Source organism: Chrysemys picta, chromosome 17 (assembly GCF_011386835.1).
Source record: "Chrysemys picta bellii isolate R12L10 chromosome 17, ASM1138683v2, whole genome shotgun sequence".
Classification (NCBI taxonomy): domain Eukaryota; kingdom Metazoa; phylum Chordata; order Testudines; family Emydidae; genus Chrysemys; species Chrysemys picta.
This window is the reverse complement of record NC_088807.1, coordinates 6,936,005-6,953,396: the sequence shown is the minus strand read 5'-3', so window position 1 is coordinate 6,953,396 and position 17,392 is coordinate 6,936,005. Positions and strand designations below refer to the sequence as shown.

Genomic DNA, 17,392 nt, shown 5'->3' with positions numbered 1-17,392 from the left:
TCTACTTAGGGCTGTGCCCTGAGATCTCTGCAGTGTGGGGCTGAGCAGGCACTGCACAGACCAGCACTGGATGCTCAGTGTTGCTTCACCAGAATGCAGCCACTTCTGGGGTGGGGTAGGGCAGGAGGCACAGCCAGCCAGCACACCGCATCCCAGTGCTCAGGGCTGGCGGAGGAATGGGGACAGGGGACCGGTGCCACTCGCAGCAGCCAGGATTGTGGGGCCGAAGTTGTTACCTTCTACGTGGGAAATGGAGTTCAGCACATGTATGCTGCACTTTGCACATGGCATGCTGCACACTGCATGCAACACACTGCAGATGGTATGCTGCATCCCACATGTAATCAGCATGTCACACCCTGCATGGGTCACGCTGCATGGCACACTGCACACTTAATGCCACATACTACGAACAGGATGCGGCACAAGGTATACTGCACTGCATACACTGCACATGGCACACTGCATGCCACATACTTCACTGCACACACTGCACATGGCACACTGCATGCCACATATTGCACAGTATACTGCAGTGCACACATGGCACATTGCACGCCACACACTGCACACTGCATGCCATATGTTGCACACCACATGGCACACTGCATGCCACATACTGCACAGCATGCTGCACTGCACACACTGCACATGGCACACTGCATGCCACATATTACACAGCATACTGCACTGCACACACTGCACATGGCACACTGCATGCCACACGCTGCACACTGCATTCCATATATTGCACCGCACACTGCACCTGGAACACTGCATGCTGCACACTCTTCTCAGGCACTGCAGTGCCTATGTTAGGAAACCCAGTGCCCTGAACCCAGCCGGCCTCCGGGAGGTTGTGCCCAGTATGTAGATACACTGCCGTGGTATAACCGTGGCCAGCGTGAGACACCTGTCCAACCCCAGCCTGAGATGTGATCACCTGGGCCCAATGGGCCGGGCTGCTGCAGGGCCCGTGTGACAGTCGCCTTCGCCAGGCCCAGCTGCAAAACCGCATGGGGTGAGAGCCCCAGAATGGGCACCGTTCCTAGCCCCCCACCCAGCTAGAGCTTGGTGGCAGCCCTGAAGCAGGAGGGCTCAGAGCCAGAGCTCAGTGGGGCCTGGGCTGCCCCATAGCCTACGTGCCCGTCCATCCGTCCCCACAGTCTCCTGTTATGCTCACATGACCGACACAGGCCTTGCCAGGAGTATAAAAAGAAACAGCTGGGATGAGGGGGGGGTGCAGGGCCACTAGCCGCCTCACGAGGTGCTACTGTGTGCCCTGACCGGCCACTCAACGGTGCCGGCCCAGCCAGCGCCGTAGGCACAGACCCATCCGGCCTCACACATTCCACCGTCAACACGCTGCACAGACAGGATCGGGCCCCCCGCCCAGACACTGCACAGGCAGGATCGGGACCCCACCTAGACACTGTACAGTCAGGATCACCTCCGCCCCCGCCCAGACACTGCACAGGCGGGATCGGGCCCCCCACCTAGACACTGCCCAGGCAGGATCGGGCCCCCCGCCCAGCCACTGCACAGGCAGGATCGGGACCCCCGCCCAGCCACTGCACAGGCAGGATCGCCCCCCCCCACCCGCCACCGCCCAGACACTGCACAGACAGGATCGCCCCCACCCCCGCCGCCCAGACAGGCTTGGACCCCCCCACCTAGACACTGTACAGTCAGGATCACCTCCACCCACCCCACCCCACCCCCCGCCCAGACACTGCACAGACAGGATCGCCCCCACCCCCGCCGCCCAGACAGGCTTGGACCCCCCCACCTAGACACTGTACAGTCAGGATCACCTCCGCCCCCGCCCAGACACTGCCCAGGCAGGATCGGACCCTCAAGCCCAGCACACTGCATAGGTAGGATCGGGACCCCCGCCCAGACACTGCACAGGCAGGATCAGGACCCTCAAGCCCAGCACACTGCATAGGCAGGATCGGGCCCTCACATGCTACACGGGCAGGATCGGGCCCTCAAGCCCGCACACAAACCCGCAGGCAGCACCCCCCAGTGAGGGGCCCGTGGGTCCATCCCTCAGCCCCTGCATGTAGCAATGGTTGCGGTAATTTTAAGACACCAGCCAAGGATCACTCATGAGCAAGCCAGCGGCATTTCTCAGGTTGGACTCATTTGAACTTCAGTCCCAGTGTATGTTCTCCTCCCCTCCCCGCCCCCCAAGACGTTCAGTCCTTTTGGACTCTTGCTGAAGAAAAAGTCTAACAAATCCATCGCATGTAGGGCGTTTTACTGGCTTTTGAAGCGTCTGTAGCTCGTACTAGTGCTAGCTGGAGTCGTTGGCCTCTGGGTGTATGGGAGAGATGCGGGTTACACTTTTCTCTGCGCAAAGCTTGTCCTCCACCATGTCTTCCAGAGAAGTTGGTAGCTCCGTCAAATGCACAAGCTTGGTGGGAGGGGCAGGGCCGGTATCTCAGAGACTTCCCACCTGGGCAGGGCGGGAATCCCAGAGATCTCCCGCCTGGGCAGGGCCAGAATCGTAGAGACCTTCTGCCCCGGGCCAGAGGTCTCTGTGTGACGGGTTGGACCCCTTGGGAAGCCACCTGATGTGCTAAGATACCACTGAGTCTACCCGTGCGGCCAGCCTGGGCCCCCTTTAACCTGTCTTGTTGAGCCAGGCCCTGAAAACCTCCCCTAACCCTGGCTGGAGCCCAGCCATTCAGTCTTGGAGGCGGGGAGGCCACAGTTAATCAACCAGCCAGGTGCCTGGAAGAGTCTTGTCCCCCTGCAGGGACTGACGCCCCAGCAGCACGTGCAGGGACGCTTGGCAGCGTGGGCAGACCAGACCAGTTGAGTTTATTGGTCCCTGGAGCCCACACGGGATGGCCCCAGGTTAGCGCCGAGACACAGAGGTTGAAGCATCATCCGGCCTGGTCAGTCCAGGCCCGGCCAAGCTGGAGTGAACCCGATGGCCGGGCTCTGTGTCTCTCCCCATGTGACCTCCTTGGTCAGTTCCCAGGTGAGAGCCCCCCCACTCCTTCCAGAGACGGCTCCTACCCTCACCCCCTGCCCTGCTCCCATCCTTTGTTCTCAAACTGGGGGCTCTGCTCAGCTCCCTGTTGGGCGTGTCCATCCAGGGCTCACTGGAGCTAGCGTCTCTCTGGCCCCTTGTTGATCCGGGTCCTTAAGGACTCTTCATTCCCCCCACACAGGGAGGTGACACCCCCCACCTGTGTCTCTTAGGGGGCCCAGAGAGCAAACTTCATCCCTTTCCCCCTCAACAGGGTAGCCATACAAGGAAAAGGGGGAAACTGAGGCACACACCAGCCTCATCAAAATAATACAAAAAATTCCCACTCCGTCACAACATCCTGCGGCAGCACGTTCCACAGATCGGTGATCGCTTGGCTCTATTGAATGCCTTGTAGTTTAACTGAGGCCTCCCCAAGGAGAGTAGTGCCCCCTCCCCTCCCCCCCCCGGTATCCCCCCAGCACCCCCTCAACTGCAGCCCCGGGCTGGAGAACATGAACGTGGCCTGAGGGCCCAGGGTGGCTCAGCCAGGATATGTGGATAGGAGCTTGGGCCCAGGCCCTGCCCTTCTAGGAGAGGCAGTAGGAAGGGAGGGCTGGGGCAAACTCCCCCCATGTCCCCCCAGAGCTGCAGCCAGTCCCCCCGGCTAGGGCTCTGTTTGTCAGCAGGGAGGCGGGCAGGGCCCTGGGCACTAGCTGGGGGGTCTCCGTTCCCCATTTCGGCCCTGGAGGTCCCCAGCAAGGGCCCCACACCGCAGGTCAGGTGGAAGGGAACAGGTGAACCCTGGCCCAGGCAGGGACTGGGAGCCCCGCGCCGCGGCCCAGCTGCGGGTCGCATTCCCATAAATCACTGCAGAGGCAGCTGCTGCGGGCGCTCACGGCCCCTCTCCAGGTTAGGAAGGAGTCGGGGGCCGGGAAACCCGAGCCGGGCTGTTTTGGGCTCAGGCCTGGAGCCCGGGGCTGGCGGGAGGCTGCCAAGCTGCTCTGGGTCCAGGCCAGCTGCAGAGCAAGCGGAGGGTTGGCATTGCTGCCTATATAAAGAGCTGGGCCGCTTGGCCTGCGGGGGGCGGGGGCCATGTGCTGACAGGCCCAGTTCAGCTGGCCTAGCCCCGGGCTCCAAGCTGGCTGGGAGCTGGATGGCCTGGGGAGGGGCTGGCTGGCTGGCTGGGGAGGCTCAGGGGGACAGGCTGACTGGGGGAGGGGGCAGGCTGGCTGAGGTGGCAGGCTGGCAGTGGGGAAAGGTGGGCTGGGAGGTTGGGGGGCAGGCAGGCGGGCTGGGGGGCCAGGCTGGATGAGGGGGACAGGTGGGGCTGAAGAGCTGGGGGGCTGGGCTGGCTAGATGGGCTGGAGGGAAAGGATGGCTGAAGGGCTGGTGGGGACAGCTGGCTAGGCGGGATGGGGGGACAGGCTGGCTAGGCAGGAAGGGGGGGGACAGACAGGCTGAGGGGCTGGGGAGACAGGTGGTATGGGGGGAACAGACTGCTTGGGGGGCAGGTGAGCTTGGGGGGACAGGCAGGCTGGGGAGGTGGGGGGTCAGGCTGGCTGGGGGGAAGGTGGGCTTGGGGGACAGGCTGGCTAGATGGGATGGTGGGGACAGGCTGGCTGAGGGGCTGGGGGGTAGGCAGGCTGAGAGGGCTGTGGGGCAGGCAGGCTAGGGGGTTTGGGGGACACTCCAGTGGTAGCACTGGCTGGGGGGCTGGGCAGACAGGAACTGAGCCCAGGCCAGTGTGTCGCAGCAGGGGGGCAGTGGCTGTGGTTGTGGAAGGGGTCCAGGGGGATCACCCAGCAGAGCCGTCTTAAGGAATGAAGGCCCCGACCACTGGTCCCCATTGCCATAGCCAGAGGACCACATGGGATCTGCTGGTGGGGGATGGGGCAAGGCAACAGCACCTTCTATCCCCACCCCACCCCGACCCCCCAGACTGGGGTCACTTGTCCTTGGGTGCCCTTCACTTCATCTCTAAGGGCCTCTGACTGGTGGGGCTGGGCTGGGGATCCCCAGAGCTGGCTCGCTCAGAAACAGTGCCCCCCAGGCCTCCCCAGGCTCTCTGCCCTTGTGTGGAGGAGGCGCATGGAGCACAGTGGGTGCCCGGACCCATGGGACACCCCCTCCAGATCTCCCCGCACGGGCGCCCCCCATGACCCTCCCTGCAGGCAGCCATGTCTGGCCATGACCCCCCCCCCAATCCCCGCTGCTGGCAACTCTGCCCAGCTATGTCCCCCAAACCCTCCCCTGCGCGCCCCCCCGGGACTCAGCAGCACCTGGAGTCTCGCTGAGGGTGCTGGCACTGGTGCCTGGGTGGGGTTTCCTGCAGCCAAGGGGTGCCCCGACCCCTTGCAGGGTGGGGTGGGAGCTCAGAGTCTGGGAGGACACGTCCCGCTCTCATAGGGACCCTGTCACAGTGTGGCCTGGGGGGAGGAATTTGACAGCATCTGTCCAGGGCACCTGCCCACTGGGCCTGCCCGGGCGGGAGGCGGGGTGGGGGGCAGGTGGCACCAGCCACTTGGGGCTCAGGTTAGGGCGAGGGGCGGCTCTCACTCCCTAACCCAACCCTTTCCAACACTGGCAGGGCCCCAGTGCCGGATCCGCTGGCCCCTCTTCTCAGTGGTCCCTCCTTCCCCTGCCCGGCCTGGGGGTCACTGGGGCCAGGGGTGGTGTGTCAATGGGATGGCCACTGTCTGCACAGCTCCAACTGGCTGTGGGGGAGGGGGAGAGGGGGGACGGGCAGGGGGCTCCAAGGGGGCGGGGCTTAGTTGGCTTCATTTTTATTCATTGCTAGAGGGTCACATGTTTCCTAGCTGGTGCGGCCAAGTGCATGGCACCCACCAGGGACTCCCTGCATCCCTCCATCCTCCCTGGGGGCCCCCACCCCCCTCTGAGCCCCTGCCAGGGATTCTGTCTGCCTCCCATACCAGAGGCTCTGGGAGGGAGTACCCCTCATGCCCCCCGTTCTGCCATCCCAGGGTCCTCTAACATCCCTCACACCAGGGGATCTGTGGGCCTCTCCTCCCCTCCTTCTAGGGGCTCCTCCCTGCCCCCCATGCCTGGAGTGTTCACGCCCCCAAGGCCCACAGCAGGGACTGGCAGTGAGGACGCTGGCACTAGGGAGCAGTCTGTCTGGAGGGGACAGATGCAGGAAACACTCAGCCCCTGTTCCTGTATGGGGGGGTTGAGTGGGTGGGGTTGCCCCTCCCCCCAATTATATGGATGTTGGCGTTAACGACCCATTTATTGCACCCTAGACAGCAAGGTGCCCCCATATCCCTGTTTCACCCCAAGAGCAGACATAACTCTTTAACCCCCCTCCCCCGTAGCATTGCAATGTACATGGGGAAACTGAGGCATGTGTGGGCTTCATAAATATTGCACCGAAAATTCTCACTTTGTCACGGGGGGCTGGAGGGCTTCAGGGGCTGGTGCCTGGGGCTGGTGTGTCAGTGCAGGGTCTGCTCCAGGGAGGTTATTTTTCCAGCCTGCCACCCTGCCCCTCCCCATGCAGGGATCTCCGGCCAGGGCTGCCGGTGGAGAGCTTCCTTCTAGGACATTTCCACAGGGGGTGGTGGGAGGGACCCAGCCGGTCGTGGCATGGGGGGGTGGATGGGATGGACCTGGCCGGTCATGGCCTGGGGGTGGATGGGATGGACCTGGCTAGTTGTGGCCCAGTGGGGGGTGGGAGGGACTCGGCTGATTGTGGCCCCGGAGGGTGGTGGGACAGACCCAGCTGGTCATGGCCCAGGGTGAGGGTGGGACAGACCTGGACGGTCTGGCCTAGGGGTAGGTGGGACGGACCCGGCCGGTCGTGGCCTTGGTGGGGGTGGGATGCACCCAGCCAGTCGTGGCCTTGAGGGGGTGGGATGGACCTGGCCAGTCGTGGCCCTCGGGGTGGATGGGACAGACCCAGCCGGTCACGGCCCAGGGGGTGGTGGGACGGACCCAGCTGGTCACGGCCCAGGGGCGGTGGGACGGACCCAGCTGGTTGTCGCCTTAGGGGTGGTGGGATGGACCCGGCCGGTCATGGCCCGGGGGGCGGGTGGGACGGACCGGGCCGGTCACAATGCACCAGCTGGGATTTCTCCCTGTGCTCTTTGTCTGTTTTGTTCGTCACTGGGATACAGCCGGGCCGAGATCCCGCAGCCCTCGGGCACCCAGCCAGGCCAGCTGGAGACATCCCCAAATTTTGTGCTGGGCTGGCGGCAGCAGTGTCCAATCGGGGTCGGCTGGCTGCTCGGAGCCAGCCAATGGGAGCTGGCCACAAGGTATATATGGGCAGCTCCCCCGCTGTTGTCCTGGGTCACCTGTTGCGCTGGAGTAGAGGAGTCCCCGTTGTTCTGCTGATCAGGTAACCCCTGGTGCGGGCCTGTGAGCAGCAGCTGATGGAGCCCAGGATGGGGCATGGGCGGGGAGGGACAGGTGTCTGTGCCGTCCTTGGGCAGGGCAAGCAGAGAGTGCCCAGGAGCTGGGCAGGTGGGTGGGTGGGTGCTGGGTGTTCCCAGGCAGGGGGCCACAGGGAAAGGGGGCCCTGTGGGTGCAGTGTGCATGGGGAGTCAAATGTCAATGCCCCCATTGGCTTCCTGGAGGGAAGGGGAAGCCTCCTGAGGGGAGATGGGGGGGCCCAGCAGGGTGGTTGGTGGCCAAGGTGCCCCCATGGAGGTGGAGGGGCTGCAGGGCCAGTGGTTGGTGCTTGGGGCATGCCCAGGGATGGCTCTTGGTTGCTGGTGACCTGTTTGACCTTGGCAGTGTCTCTGGGTCCCTGGGGGATGGTGGAGGGGCTGTGTGCAGGGTCTCTCTGCTCCCAGAGCCCTGTGGGCCGGGGCCCCACACCGGACCCTGCTGGGTCCCTCTGCTCCCAGAGCCCTGTGGCCTGGTGCCTCGGGGCCCCATATCGGAGCCCGCCGGGTCCTGGCTCCAGGAGCGCTGATCCATGCAAATGCTCCCCCTGGAATGTGGGCTCCGCTGGCAGCTGCGGCTGCTCCCGGCAGGTGCCCGGGGCCCTCTCGGGACAAGGGCAGGGGCTAAAAATAACCAACCCGGAGCAGCAGCTGAAAAAGAACCCAACTTTCCATTGGCAGCAACTAGATACGTCCCCTCCCCCTCTGCTGCCCCTCCTCCCCACCGGTGCATCGCCTCTGACCTCTGCCTGCCTGTCCCTGCTGCCCCATGGGCATCCACCTGCCAGCCCCTGGGCACGATGACTGCTGCCGTGCTCTGCCACCATGATGCTCACCCTGGCCCAGCCAGGGGTGCCCCCTGCCCTGACAGTGGGGTGCTGGGCTCTGCCTGAGACTGACACTGACTCTCCCGTTCCAGGAACCCGAGCCCTTGCCTGGGGGGAGCGCCCCTTGCTGGCCCCAGCTGCCCTCCTCTGTCCTCCGTCTCTTTCCCGCGCAAGCAGGTCCCCTGGCCTCCACCTCTCGCTTTGTTCTCCAACTCCTCCGGCTGGCTCTGGCAGAGAATGGGCCCCGGCCATCAGTTGCCAGGCTACAGAGTGTCGGCCGTTGTCTGCGCCCAGGCCGCCAGCCGGCCGTCGCACCTGCCCGCTGGGGGTCTCTGCAACTATCACATACCCTTGTCCCACCATCTAGATCAGGGGTAGGCAACCTATGGCACGCGCGCCGAAGGCGGCACGCGAGCTGATTTTCAGTGGCACTCACACTGCCCAGGTCCTGGCCACCGGTCCGGGGGGCTCTGCATTTTAATTTAATTTTAAATGAAGCTTCTTAAACATTTTAAAAACCTTATTTACTTTACATACGACAATAGTTTAGTTATATATTATAGACTTCTAGAAAGAGACCTTCTAAAAACGTTCAAATGTATTACTGGCACGTGAAACCTTAAATTAGAGTGACTAAATGAAGACTCGACACACCACTTCTGAAAGGTTGCCGACCCCTGATCTAGATCCCTGAGTAACACAGGGGAAACCGAGGTGCACACAGTATTCAGACAAAATGTTAAGAACTTTCCCACTTCGTCACATGGGGTCACCCTGACTTAGGTGCCTCCACCCCCCAGGAGACCTCAGGCTGGTGCAACTAACACAGGATGCCTGGGCCCTGGAGGGAGCAATGGGATGTACCCCTCTGTCTGGGGGGTGGCTATGCCCCCCCAGGGCTGCTCTGTGGGTGGGGAGATGGGCATGGGAGGCTGGCGGGATCAGCCCTCTGGGCATGGCAGAGGGGGGCTTTGGCTAGCAGCCCTTGGCTCCAGCCGGCGGCTGCCCCCAGGACTCAGCAAGCCCCTGTCCCCGCAGGACTCGCCCCCGCCCGCCATCATGCCGTTCGGGAACACCCACAACAAGTACAAGCTGAACTTCTCCGCGGAGGAGGAGTTCCCCGACCTCGCCAAACACAACAACCACATGGCCAAGGCCCTCACCCTGGACATCTACAAGAAGCTGCGAGACAAGGAGACCCCCAGCGGCTTCACCCTGGATGACATCATCCAGACCGGGGTGGACAACCCAGGTGGGCGCCGGCTGAGCCCCACTCCCAGGGCCAGACGTGTTATCTGTGGCAGGGCTCTGACCCCCGCCCCCGAGAACCTCCTGCCCCTCACTCCACACCCCCCTCAGCTCTCTCGCTTCTTTGGACCCAGTCTAGCTGGGCATGGCAGCGGCTGTCCCTAGCCTCCATGCAGCCTGAGCCCTGACTCCCCAGCCCCGCCACCCGGGGGGGGGCAGCACCCATGCCATCCACCGTGGTACTGAGCACGGCCCTGCCGGGGGTGAGTCAGGATGGGGCCTGGGAGGTACCTGCCACGGAGCAGGGCGAGGGCCTTGCAGACACCTGGCCTTTAGCCCTTGGCCCCGGCCGGGGGGGGGGGGGCGCACTGGGGGGGAGCCACCTCCTGTGAGCTCATTCCCCCCCCCAGTGCATCCAGGATCCTGTGAGCCCCCCCCCATCACTGCAGCTGCCCAGCCTGGCTCCCAGCACTGTGGCAATCTGCTGGAGACTACCCACCCCCCAGTGTCCCTCGGCCTCCCACACAGCCACCGCAAAGGGACAGGCTGCCTGGGCAGGGGGGTGGGGGGGAGTGACCCCCTGAGCCTAGTGCAGAGGGGCTGAGCCCTTCCTGCTGCCCCCCCGACTGCCCAGGGGCCTGGTTCCTGGCCTGGCCACCCCCTCGCTGGGGAATGGACCCAACTCACCTACCAAGGAGCAGCAGGGTGGGATGCCATCCAGCTGTGCCCTATGGCTGCACCCTACGGCAGGCCCTGTGCCCCATGGCCCCTCCCAACCTGCCCAGTCTAACCCCCCCCGCGCTGCCTGCAGGGCACCCCTTCATCATGACGGTGGGCTGCGTGGCCGGGGACGAGGAGTCCTACACTGTCTTCAAGGACCTGTTTGACCCCATCATCCAGGACCGTCATGGCGGCTACAAGCCCACGGACAAGCATAAGACCGACCTGAACCACGAGAACCTGAAGGTGTGAGCGGGGATTGGGGATTGGGGGGGGGGGCCTGGGATGGGCGATGGAATGGGGGTGGAGGGACTGGAGTGGGGGTTGGAACGGGGGATGGAGCAGGGGTCGGACGGGCTGTGATGGGGGATGGAGTGGGGGTGGGGGGACTGGAGTGGGGGCTGGTGGGGTTAGGACAGGGGCTGGAGCAGGGGTCGGAGGGGCTGTGATGGGGATGGAGTGGGGGTTTGGGGGCCTGGGACGGGGGATTGGGGGGGGGGGCGGGACTGGGATTTGGGGAGCAGGGGTCGTGTTGGGGGAGGGACCTGACTCAGCTGGGGGCCAGCGGCTCGGGCAGGGCCCAGCCTGCGGGGACCAGGTGCTCTGGGGGGCCATCCCGGGGCATTACAGGGTCTGGTTCCCTCTGGCTCACGCAGGGCGGAGACGACCTGGACCCCAACTACGTGCTGAGCAGCCGGGTGCGCACTGGGCGCAGCATCAAGGGGTACACGCTGCCCCCCCACTGCAGCCGCGGGGAGCGCCGCGCCATCGAGAAGCTCTCTGTCACTGGTAGGGGGCTGGGGCCAGGCCCCATCCGAGAAGGAGCAGGGATGGGGCGGGGGACAATGGGACAGGCTGGGGGCAGGGCACCTGCAGGCCAGCACTCGGATGTGCTGGTGGGGGGGCTTGGGGAAGGGCTGGGTGCTCAGTGGGTTGGGGGGGGGTCCCCACAGGGCGTGAACTGAACATGTCTCATGGGGGGGAAGGTGTCCCCTGGGCCAGGCCGTTGATGGCGTGAGCTGTTCTCACCGGCTGTGAGGGGGGTGCCTGCTGACTGTTTATGGGGCATGTGGGGGAAGGGATCCTGCTGGTTGGAGGGGGGGTTGGGGCGGGTGGCACTGGGCAGCTGAGATGGGGCTATAGGGGGCCATGAATGGGGTGTGGGGGTTGGGTGCAGGGAGCAGGGCAGTGGGGTGCTCAGGGGGTTTGGCGCTGGGGGAAGGGAAGGGCTGGGCACTGACTGCAGGGGAGCAGGGTAGTGGGGCATCAAGGCAGCTGGGCACTGGGGAGCAGGGGCGGTGTGGTATTGAGGGCGCTGGGTGCAGGGGAGCAGGGCCTTGAGGGTGCTGGGCCACTGGGTGCAGGGGAGTGGTGGAGTTGGGTGCAGGGGAGTAGGAGGGGTTGGGGCGCTGAGAGTGGGGTAGTGGGACGCTGAGGGGTTTGGGCACTGGGAGGCTGAATGCAGGGCAAGGAGGATTTGGGCACTGGGTGCAGGGGAGTAGGAGGGGTTGGTTGGTAGGTGCAGGGCAGTGGGGTGCTGGGTGCAGGGGAATGAGGGAGTTGGGTGCAGGGCAGAAGTGCAGGGGAGTAGGAGGGGTTGGCTGGTGGGTGCAGGGGAGCGAGGGAGTTGGGTGGTGCATGTGGAGAAGTGGGGGGTTGGGAGCAGGGGAGTGGGGGGGTTGGGTGCAGGGCAGGGGTGCAGGGGAGTAGGAGGGGTTGGCTGGTGGGTGCAGGGGAGCGAGGGAGTTGGGTGGTGCATGTGGAGAAGTGGGGGGTTGGGAGCAGGGGAGTGGGGGGGTTGGGTGCAGGGCAGGGGTGCAGGGGAGTAGGAGGGGTTGGCTGGTGGGTGCAGGGGAGCGAGGGAGTTGGGTGGTGCATGTGGAGAAGTGGGGGGTTGGGAGCAGGGGAGTGGGGGGGTTGGGTGCAGGGCAGGGGTGCAGGAGAGTAGGAGGGGTTGGCTGGTGGGTGCAGGGGAGCGAGGGAGTTGGGTGGTGCATGTGGAGAAGTGGGGGGTTGGGAGCAGGGCAGTGGGGTGCTGAGGGGGTTGGGCTCTGGAGCAGAGGAGCCATGGGGCTGGGGAACGGAGCCAGGACCGGGGCTGACCCCTGCTCTCTCCCCAGCCCTGAACAGCCTGACCGGGGAGTTCAAGGGCAAGTACTACCCCCTGAAGGACATGAGCGACAAGGAGCAGCAGCAGCTGATAGACGACCACTTCCTGTTCGACAAGCCCATCTCGCCCCTGCTGCTGGCCTCAGGCATGGCCCGCGATTGGCCCGATGCCAGGGGCATATGGTGAGCACCGGGGCCCCCAGCGCCACTGGAGGGGGAGTCTGGGCAGGGGGATTCAGTGCCAGGACTCCTGGGTTCTATCCCTGGCTCTGGGAGGGGAGTGGTGTCTAGTGGCTAGAGCAGGGGGCTGGCAGCCAGGACTCCTGGGTTTTATGCACAGCTCTGTAATGAGATGCTAAACTGTTGTGTAGTTTCACCTCCAGGTGGCGCTGCATGCTCCTTCCCTTATCCCTGCTCCCCTGGGCCCTAGGGCAGAGCATTGGGGGGGTCTGAGAGTCGGGGAAGGATGCCCTGTAGCCCGTCCGTCCCTGGCACAGGGCTGCCCAGCTCAGAGCGGCCCTGCAGGTACAAGACGGACTGGCAGATTCTGGCCCAGAGGCCAGGGCCCTTTCCCCAGCTCCGCAGCAGCTGTGACAAGGGGGCGCTGGCGCTGCCTGGCCTGTGGGGGGCGAGGGCTGACTGGGTGGAGGGGGCGAATGGGGCAGGGCTGGGGGGCTGGAGAGGAGTCTGCCAGGGGCTCAGGCTGTGCCGGTGCCATCACACCCTGCTCCGGGTTGCAGGCACAATGACAACAAGAGCTTCCTGGTGTGGGTGAACGAGGAGGACCATCTGCGCGTCATCTCCATGGAGAAGGGCGGCAACATGAAGGAGGTGTTCCGGCGCTTCTGTGTCGGGCTGCAGAAGGTGAGCGCCCTGCGCCCCCAACCTGGGAGACAGCCCAGCAGTCCTGGCTCCCAGCCCCCTGCTCCAAGCCACGAGACCCCACGTCACCAGACCAGAGAGACAGCCCAGCAGTCTTGGCTGCCAGACGCTGCTCTAACCACTAGACCCCTCTCCTCTCCCAGAGCTGGGATAGAACCCAGGAGTCCTGGCACCCAGGCCCCACTGTCCACCCTGGTGCTGGGAGTGGGGGTGAGGGCTGGCCAGCTGGTGTACGGGCACACTCCAGGTGAGTGGCTGCTGCACGGCCCCCTGCAGGCATGGCCCTGCCGGAGGAGAGTTTCCTGGGAGAGATGCTCAGTGCCCTGGGACCTTGAGTTTGGAGCATTTTTACCCTTCCCTGTCCAGCTTAAGTGCCAGCTGGTGGGGGCATCCCTGGCCCTGCTGGGATTGTTATTAGGGGGTAGGCCCTGGCTGGAAGGGGGTGGCTAGCAGAGGGTCTGTCTGGTCCTGGCTGGGGGTCATTGCGGGGGGGGGGAGGCTAGTCCTCACTGGGGTGTGTTGGGTGGAGGGTTGTTGGAAGGCCTGTGGCTGTCCTGGCCCTGGTGGGGAGTTGGGGTGTGTGTGTGTGGGGCTGGCCTGACCCTGGCTGGGGGGGGTGGGGGAGGGCAGGGGGGGCTGGCCTGACCCTGGCTGGGAGTTGGGGTGTGTGTGTGTGGGGCTGGCCTGACCCTGGGTGGGGGAGGGCAGGGGGGCTGGCCTGACGCTGGCTGGGAGGGCAGGGGGGCTGGCCTGACCCTGGCTGGGAGTTGGGGTGTGTGTGTGGGGAGGGGGGGGGGCTGGCCTGACCCTGGCTGGGGGGCGCTGGGCTGACAGGCTCTCTCCCTACCCGGCAGATCGAGGAGATCTTTAAGAAGGCCGGCCACCCCTTCATGTGGAACGAGCACCTGGGCTACGTGCTGACCTGCCCCTCCAACCTGGGCACCGGCCTGCGGGGTGGGGTCCATGTCAAGCTCCCCCATCTCAGCAAGCACCCCAAGTTTGAGGAGACCCTCAAGAGGCTGCGGCTGCAGAAGCGCGGCACAGGTGAGGGGCGGGGGCCACAAGTGGGTGTAGGGTGGGGCTGAGGTATGGGGGGGCAGGGTTGGAGACACAAGTAGGTGTGGGTTTACCGGGGGCTTGGGTTCTAGGGAGTATAGGGGTGTGTGTGTGTGTGTGTGTGTGTGTGTGTGGCACGTGGGGAGCATAGGGTTGGGGGTGGGGTCACAGAGTTGGGCTGGGGGACACAGGTGTGGGGAGAGGGCAGGGCTGAGCCCAGCAGGGGCTGTGTGACTCCGGTGGGGCCCTGCCCATCCCCCAGGCAGAGCCATGTCCTGCTACCCTCAGCCCCTGGGGTGCCCTCAAGCCGGTGTGCTGCGCTGAGGGGCATCTGAGAGGCTCTGGATGAGACCTGGAGCGCGCAGCCTGGACGCCAGGAGTGGGGGGCAACTAGGCAGCTGTGAGGTGGGGGGGGGCAGGAAATGCGCTGGGCCATGGGTGCTGTATGGGGTCTCTAGGGGCCTGGCAGCTGTGGGCAGAGGCCAGGCTAGCGCGGTGGGGCCAGGAGGCTGGTGGGGCCGCTCCGCTGCAGTGGGGTCTGGGCTCAGCTGCATGGCGCTGTGCCCCCCAGGTGGCGTGGACACCGAGGCCGTAGGTGCCGTCTTCGACATCTCCAACGCTGACCGCCTGGGCTTCTCCGAGGTGGAGCAGGTGCAGATGGTGGTGGACGGCGTCAAGCTCATGGTGGAGATGGAGAAGAAGCTGGAAAAGGGCCAGGCCATTGACGACATGGTCCCAGCCCAGAAGTAGGCGCCTGCCCCCCGCCAGCGGGCACGTGTGACCTAATAAAGTAACAGTGGCCACCTGGCAGCCTGGTCTGTGTCCATGGGGGTCCGGGCGGGAGCGCAGGTGGGGAGAACAGCCCATAATTCCAGGTGGTCTGGGGGGCAGCACATCCCAGTGCCAGCCAGGGGGCTCCGGGGCAGGGGCTGTCATACCCCTCTCCCAGCCCCCCAGCTCTTGTGCTCTGGGGAAGATTGGGCAGGAACCGCTTCCCCAACTCCCAGGTGCGTGAGTGCTGGGCCAAGTCCCTGGCTATGGAGGGCCATGAGCTTGGAGGGGGTCCCACGCCTGACAGAGGCAGGCCACACATCTGCCAGCTGCTCTGCTCAGCTGGGGGGGCACTGAGCACCCAGGGCTGGAGCCCCCCTGCTGTGTGCTGGCCTCAAACTGTTTGCCCCCCATGGGCATCTCAGCCCCCCCATCTCCAGGTGCACCTGGGGGGCAGCTGCCAACTGTTTCCCAAGCCCCACAGCTGAGCCTCACCCGAGCTTGAGTGTGACAGGGGCTGTGGTCTGGGCAGGAGAGGCCAGGCCGGCCCCAGAGCTCCTGGTGCCCCCCCTGCCTGTTTGCAGGGGGGCAGGGGGAGGTTTGCTCGGGGGGATGCTGCCCTGTGGGGCATGCAGCAAAATGCCCACCTCCACGCTGGGCATAACAGCCCCAGCCTGCCTGCAGGGCTCCTTGGGAGCCTGGTGCGGTGGCTTCCCCTGGCTGTGTGCAGGGGGCAGGACACGGGCCCCATGATCTGCCTGCCCAAGGAGCCATGTGCAAAAGGCCATAGCCCAGTCTGTGCTGGGGGTGGGGCTCAGTCAGGGACAGTCCAGCCCTGGCCCTATTGCTCCAAGGAGCTGGGGCCCCTTCCCAGTCGGGCCCCTCTCCCCATGGCCCTGGCAGCAGGTGGAGGACTCATCCTACGGCCCCTATAAAGCCACAGTGGGTGGCAGCCTCCAGCCCTGCTCGGTGCCTGCAGCCCAGCCTGCCCTCTTCTAGGGGCTGGCACATGGCATTAGAGTCTCAGAACCCACCTGTTTGCCCAGCAAGCCCCTCCCCTGGAGCTCAGCTTAAACCTCCTGAGAGGTAGCGAGGCCCCAGGAGCAGGGTGCCAGCTTGTCGCTGTCAGCTGCCCATCATCCCCCCATGCCGGGAAGTGGGGCTTTGAGTGAAATGCACTGAGCTGCTCCCTGGGGGGCTGGTACAGTTGGTGAATATGGGCCTGAGCCTCCAGAGAGAAATGGGGCAGCGCTGGATGTGGATGGCAGCAGTGCCTGTGCCCTCCAGCCATCCCACCCCCATGTGAGCCCCCAGCTGTGCCCCCCTGTTCCCTGGCCCTACCACCCTTCTCATCAGATCAGATCTCACCTGCGCCTTCTGGCTCCCCGTGCCCTCCAGCCCCCCATATCATGAGACTCCAGCGGTGCCCTCCACCTCCCTGCCCTCCAAGCTGCCCACCTCAGGCATGCCCATGCAGAGATGCAGTCTCTGCTCCCTGGTTGCTGGAGGGGGCTCCCCTCTTGTTACTGTCTTGGACCCCGCTCTCCTGCCAGCCCAGCAGGTGGCATCATCCCCAAGGGACGCATCGCATGGAAGCAATGGGGGGCGGAGTAGGGGGAGAGGGAGAGACTGGACACACAATGTAAAACAAGGTCAAACTCCTGGTGCTGGAGCAGCTGCCCAGCCTGGCCAGAACTGGCACTGCAGAGCCCAGCCTGGGACTGGCACCTAAGTGCCTGGCACCAGCTGCCAATTACCCTTGAACAAAGCAGGGTCATAACGTGTGGCAAGGGCGAGACACCCACCGTCCTCATGCAGGGGTCAGTGGAACGCCCACCCACAGCACAGAACCCCCCTCCTCAGAAGGCACTACTGCTGGTGCCAACCTGTGCCTCACACCACGGCTCGCTGGGAGAGCTACCCAGGTTTCCCAGCAGCCCTGGCACCTGCACTCACCGCCCTGCCCCTTGCTAGTGGAACGGAGACAGGACAGGAAGTCCCACTCCCACAGCCCATGGGACTTGCTGGGCTGAGGGCATCACCATAACATCCCAGTGTGGACAGTGCCTGTGGCGGGCGGGGCCTTGAAATCACCTACACATTAGATACAAACCCCTCTGTCCCGGCAGCGAAATCCTCTGCACTCTGCCCCATGCACACAGCTGTGGGCACGGCCCACTCTCTTGGAGGGGTGGAGCAGGTCTCAGGACGCCTGGGTTCGACCCCAGGGCAGCCTCCCCCGCCGCAGGTTTGTTTGCAAAGCACCCTGTGCTCCCAGGGTGGCAGCCCAAGGGTGGAGACGGAGGAAGGCCTGCGCTGGGGCAGTGCCAGGACAGACGGGCGAGACCTGTGCCCACGTGGCGGCGAAGCAGGAGCCAGACGGGGCA

The 17,392-nt window shown here is 64.8% G+C and overlaps 1 protein-coding gene across 1 annotated transcript; it reads left to right on the top strand.

Annotated features, from left to right (window-relative positions):
• The first annotated feature begins 7,065 nt into the window (after positions 1-7,065).
• On the top strand, positions 7,066-15,042 carry CKM (creatine kinase, M-type). The gene is made up of 8 exons (XM_005295679.4): positions 7,066-7,343; positions 9,258-9,471; positions 10,279-10,433; positions 10,844-10,976; positions 12,308-12,479; positions 13,037-13,160; positions 14,033-14,222; positions 14,806-15,042. Exons 2-8 carry the CDS (start codon positions 9,279-9,281, stop codon positions 14,982-14,984), a joined length of 1,146 nt encoding a protein of 381 aa, XP_005295736.1. The 5' UTR covers positions 7,066-7,343; positions 9,258-9,278; the 3' UTR covers positions 14,985-15,042.
• Positions 15,043-17,392: the final 2,350 nt, after the last annotated feature.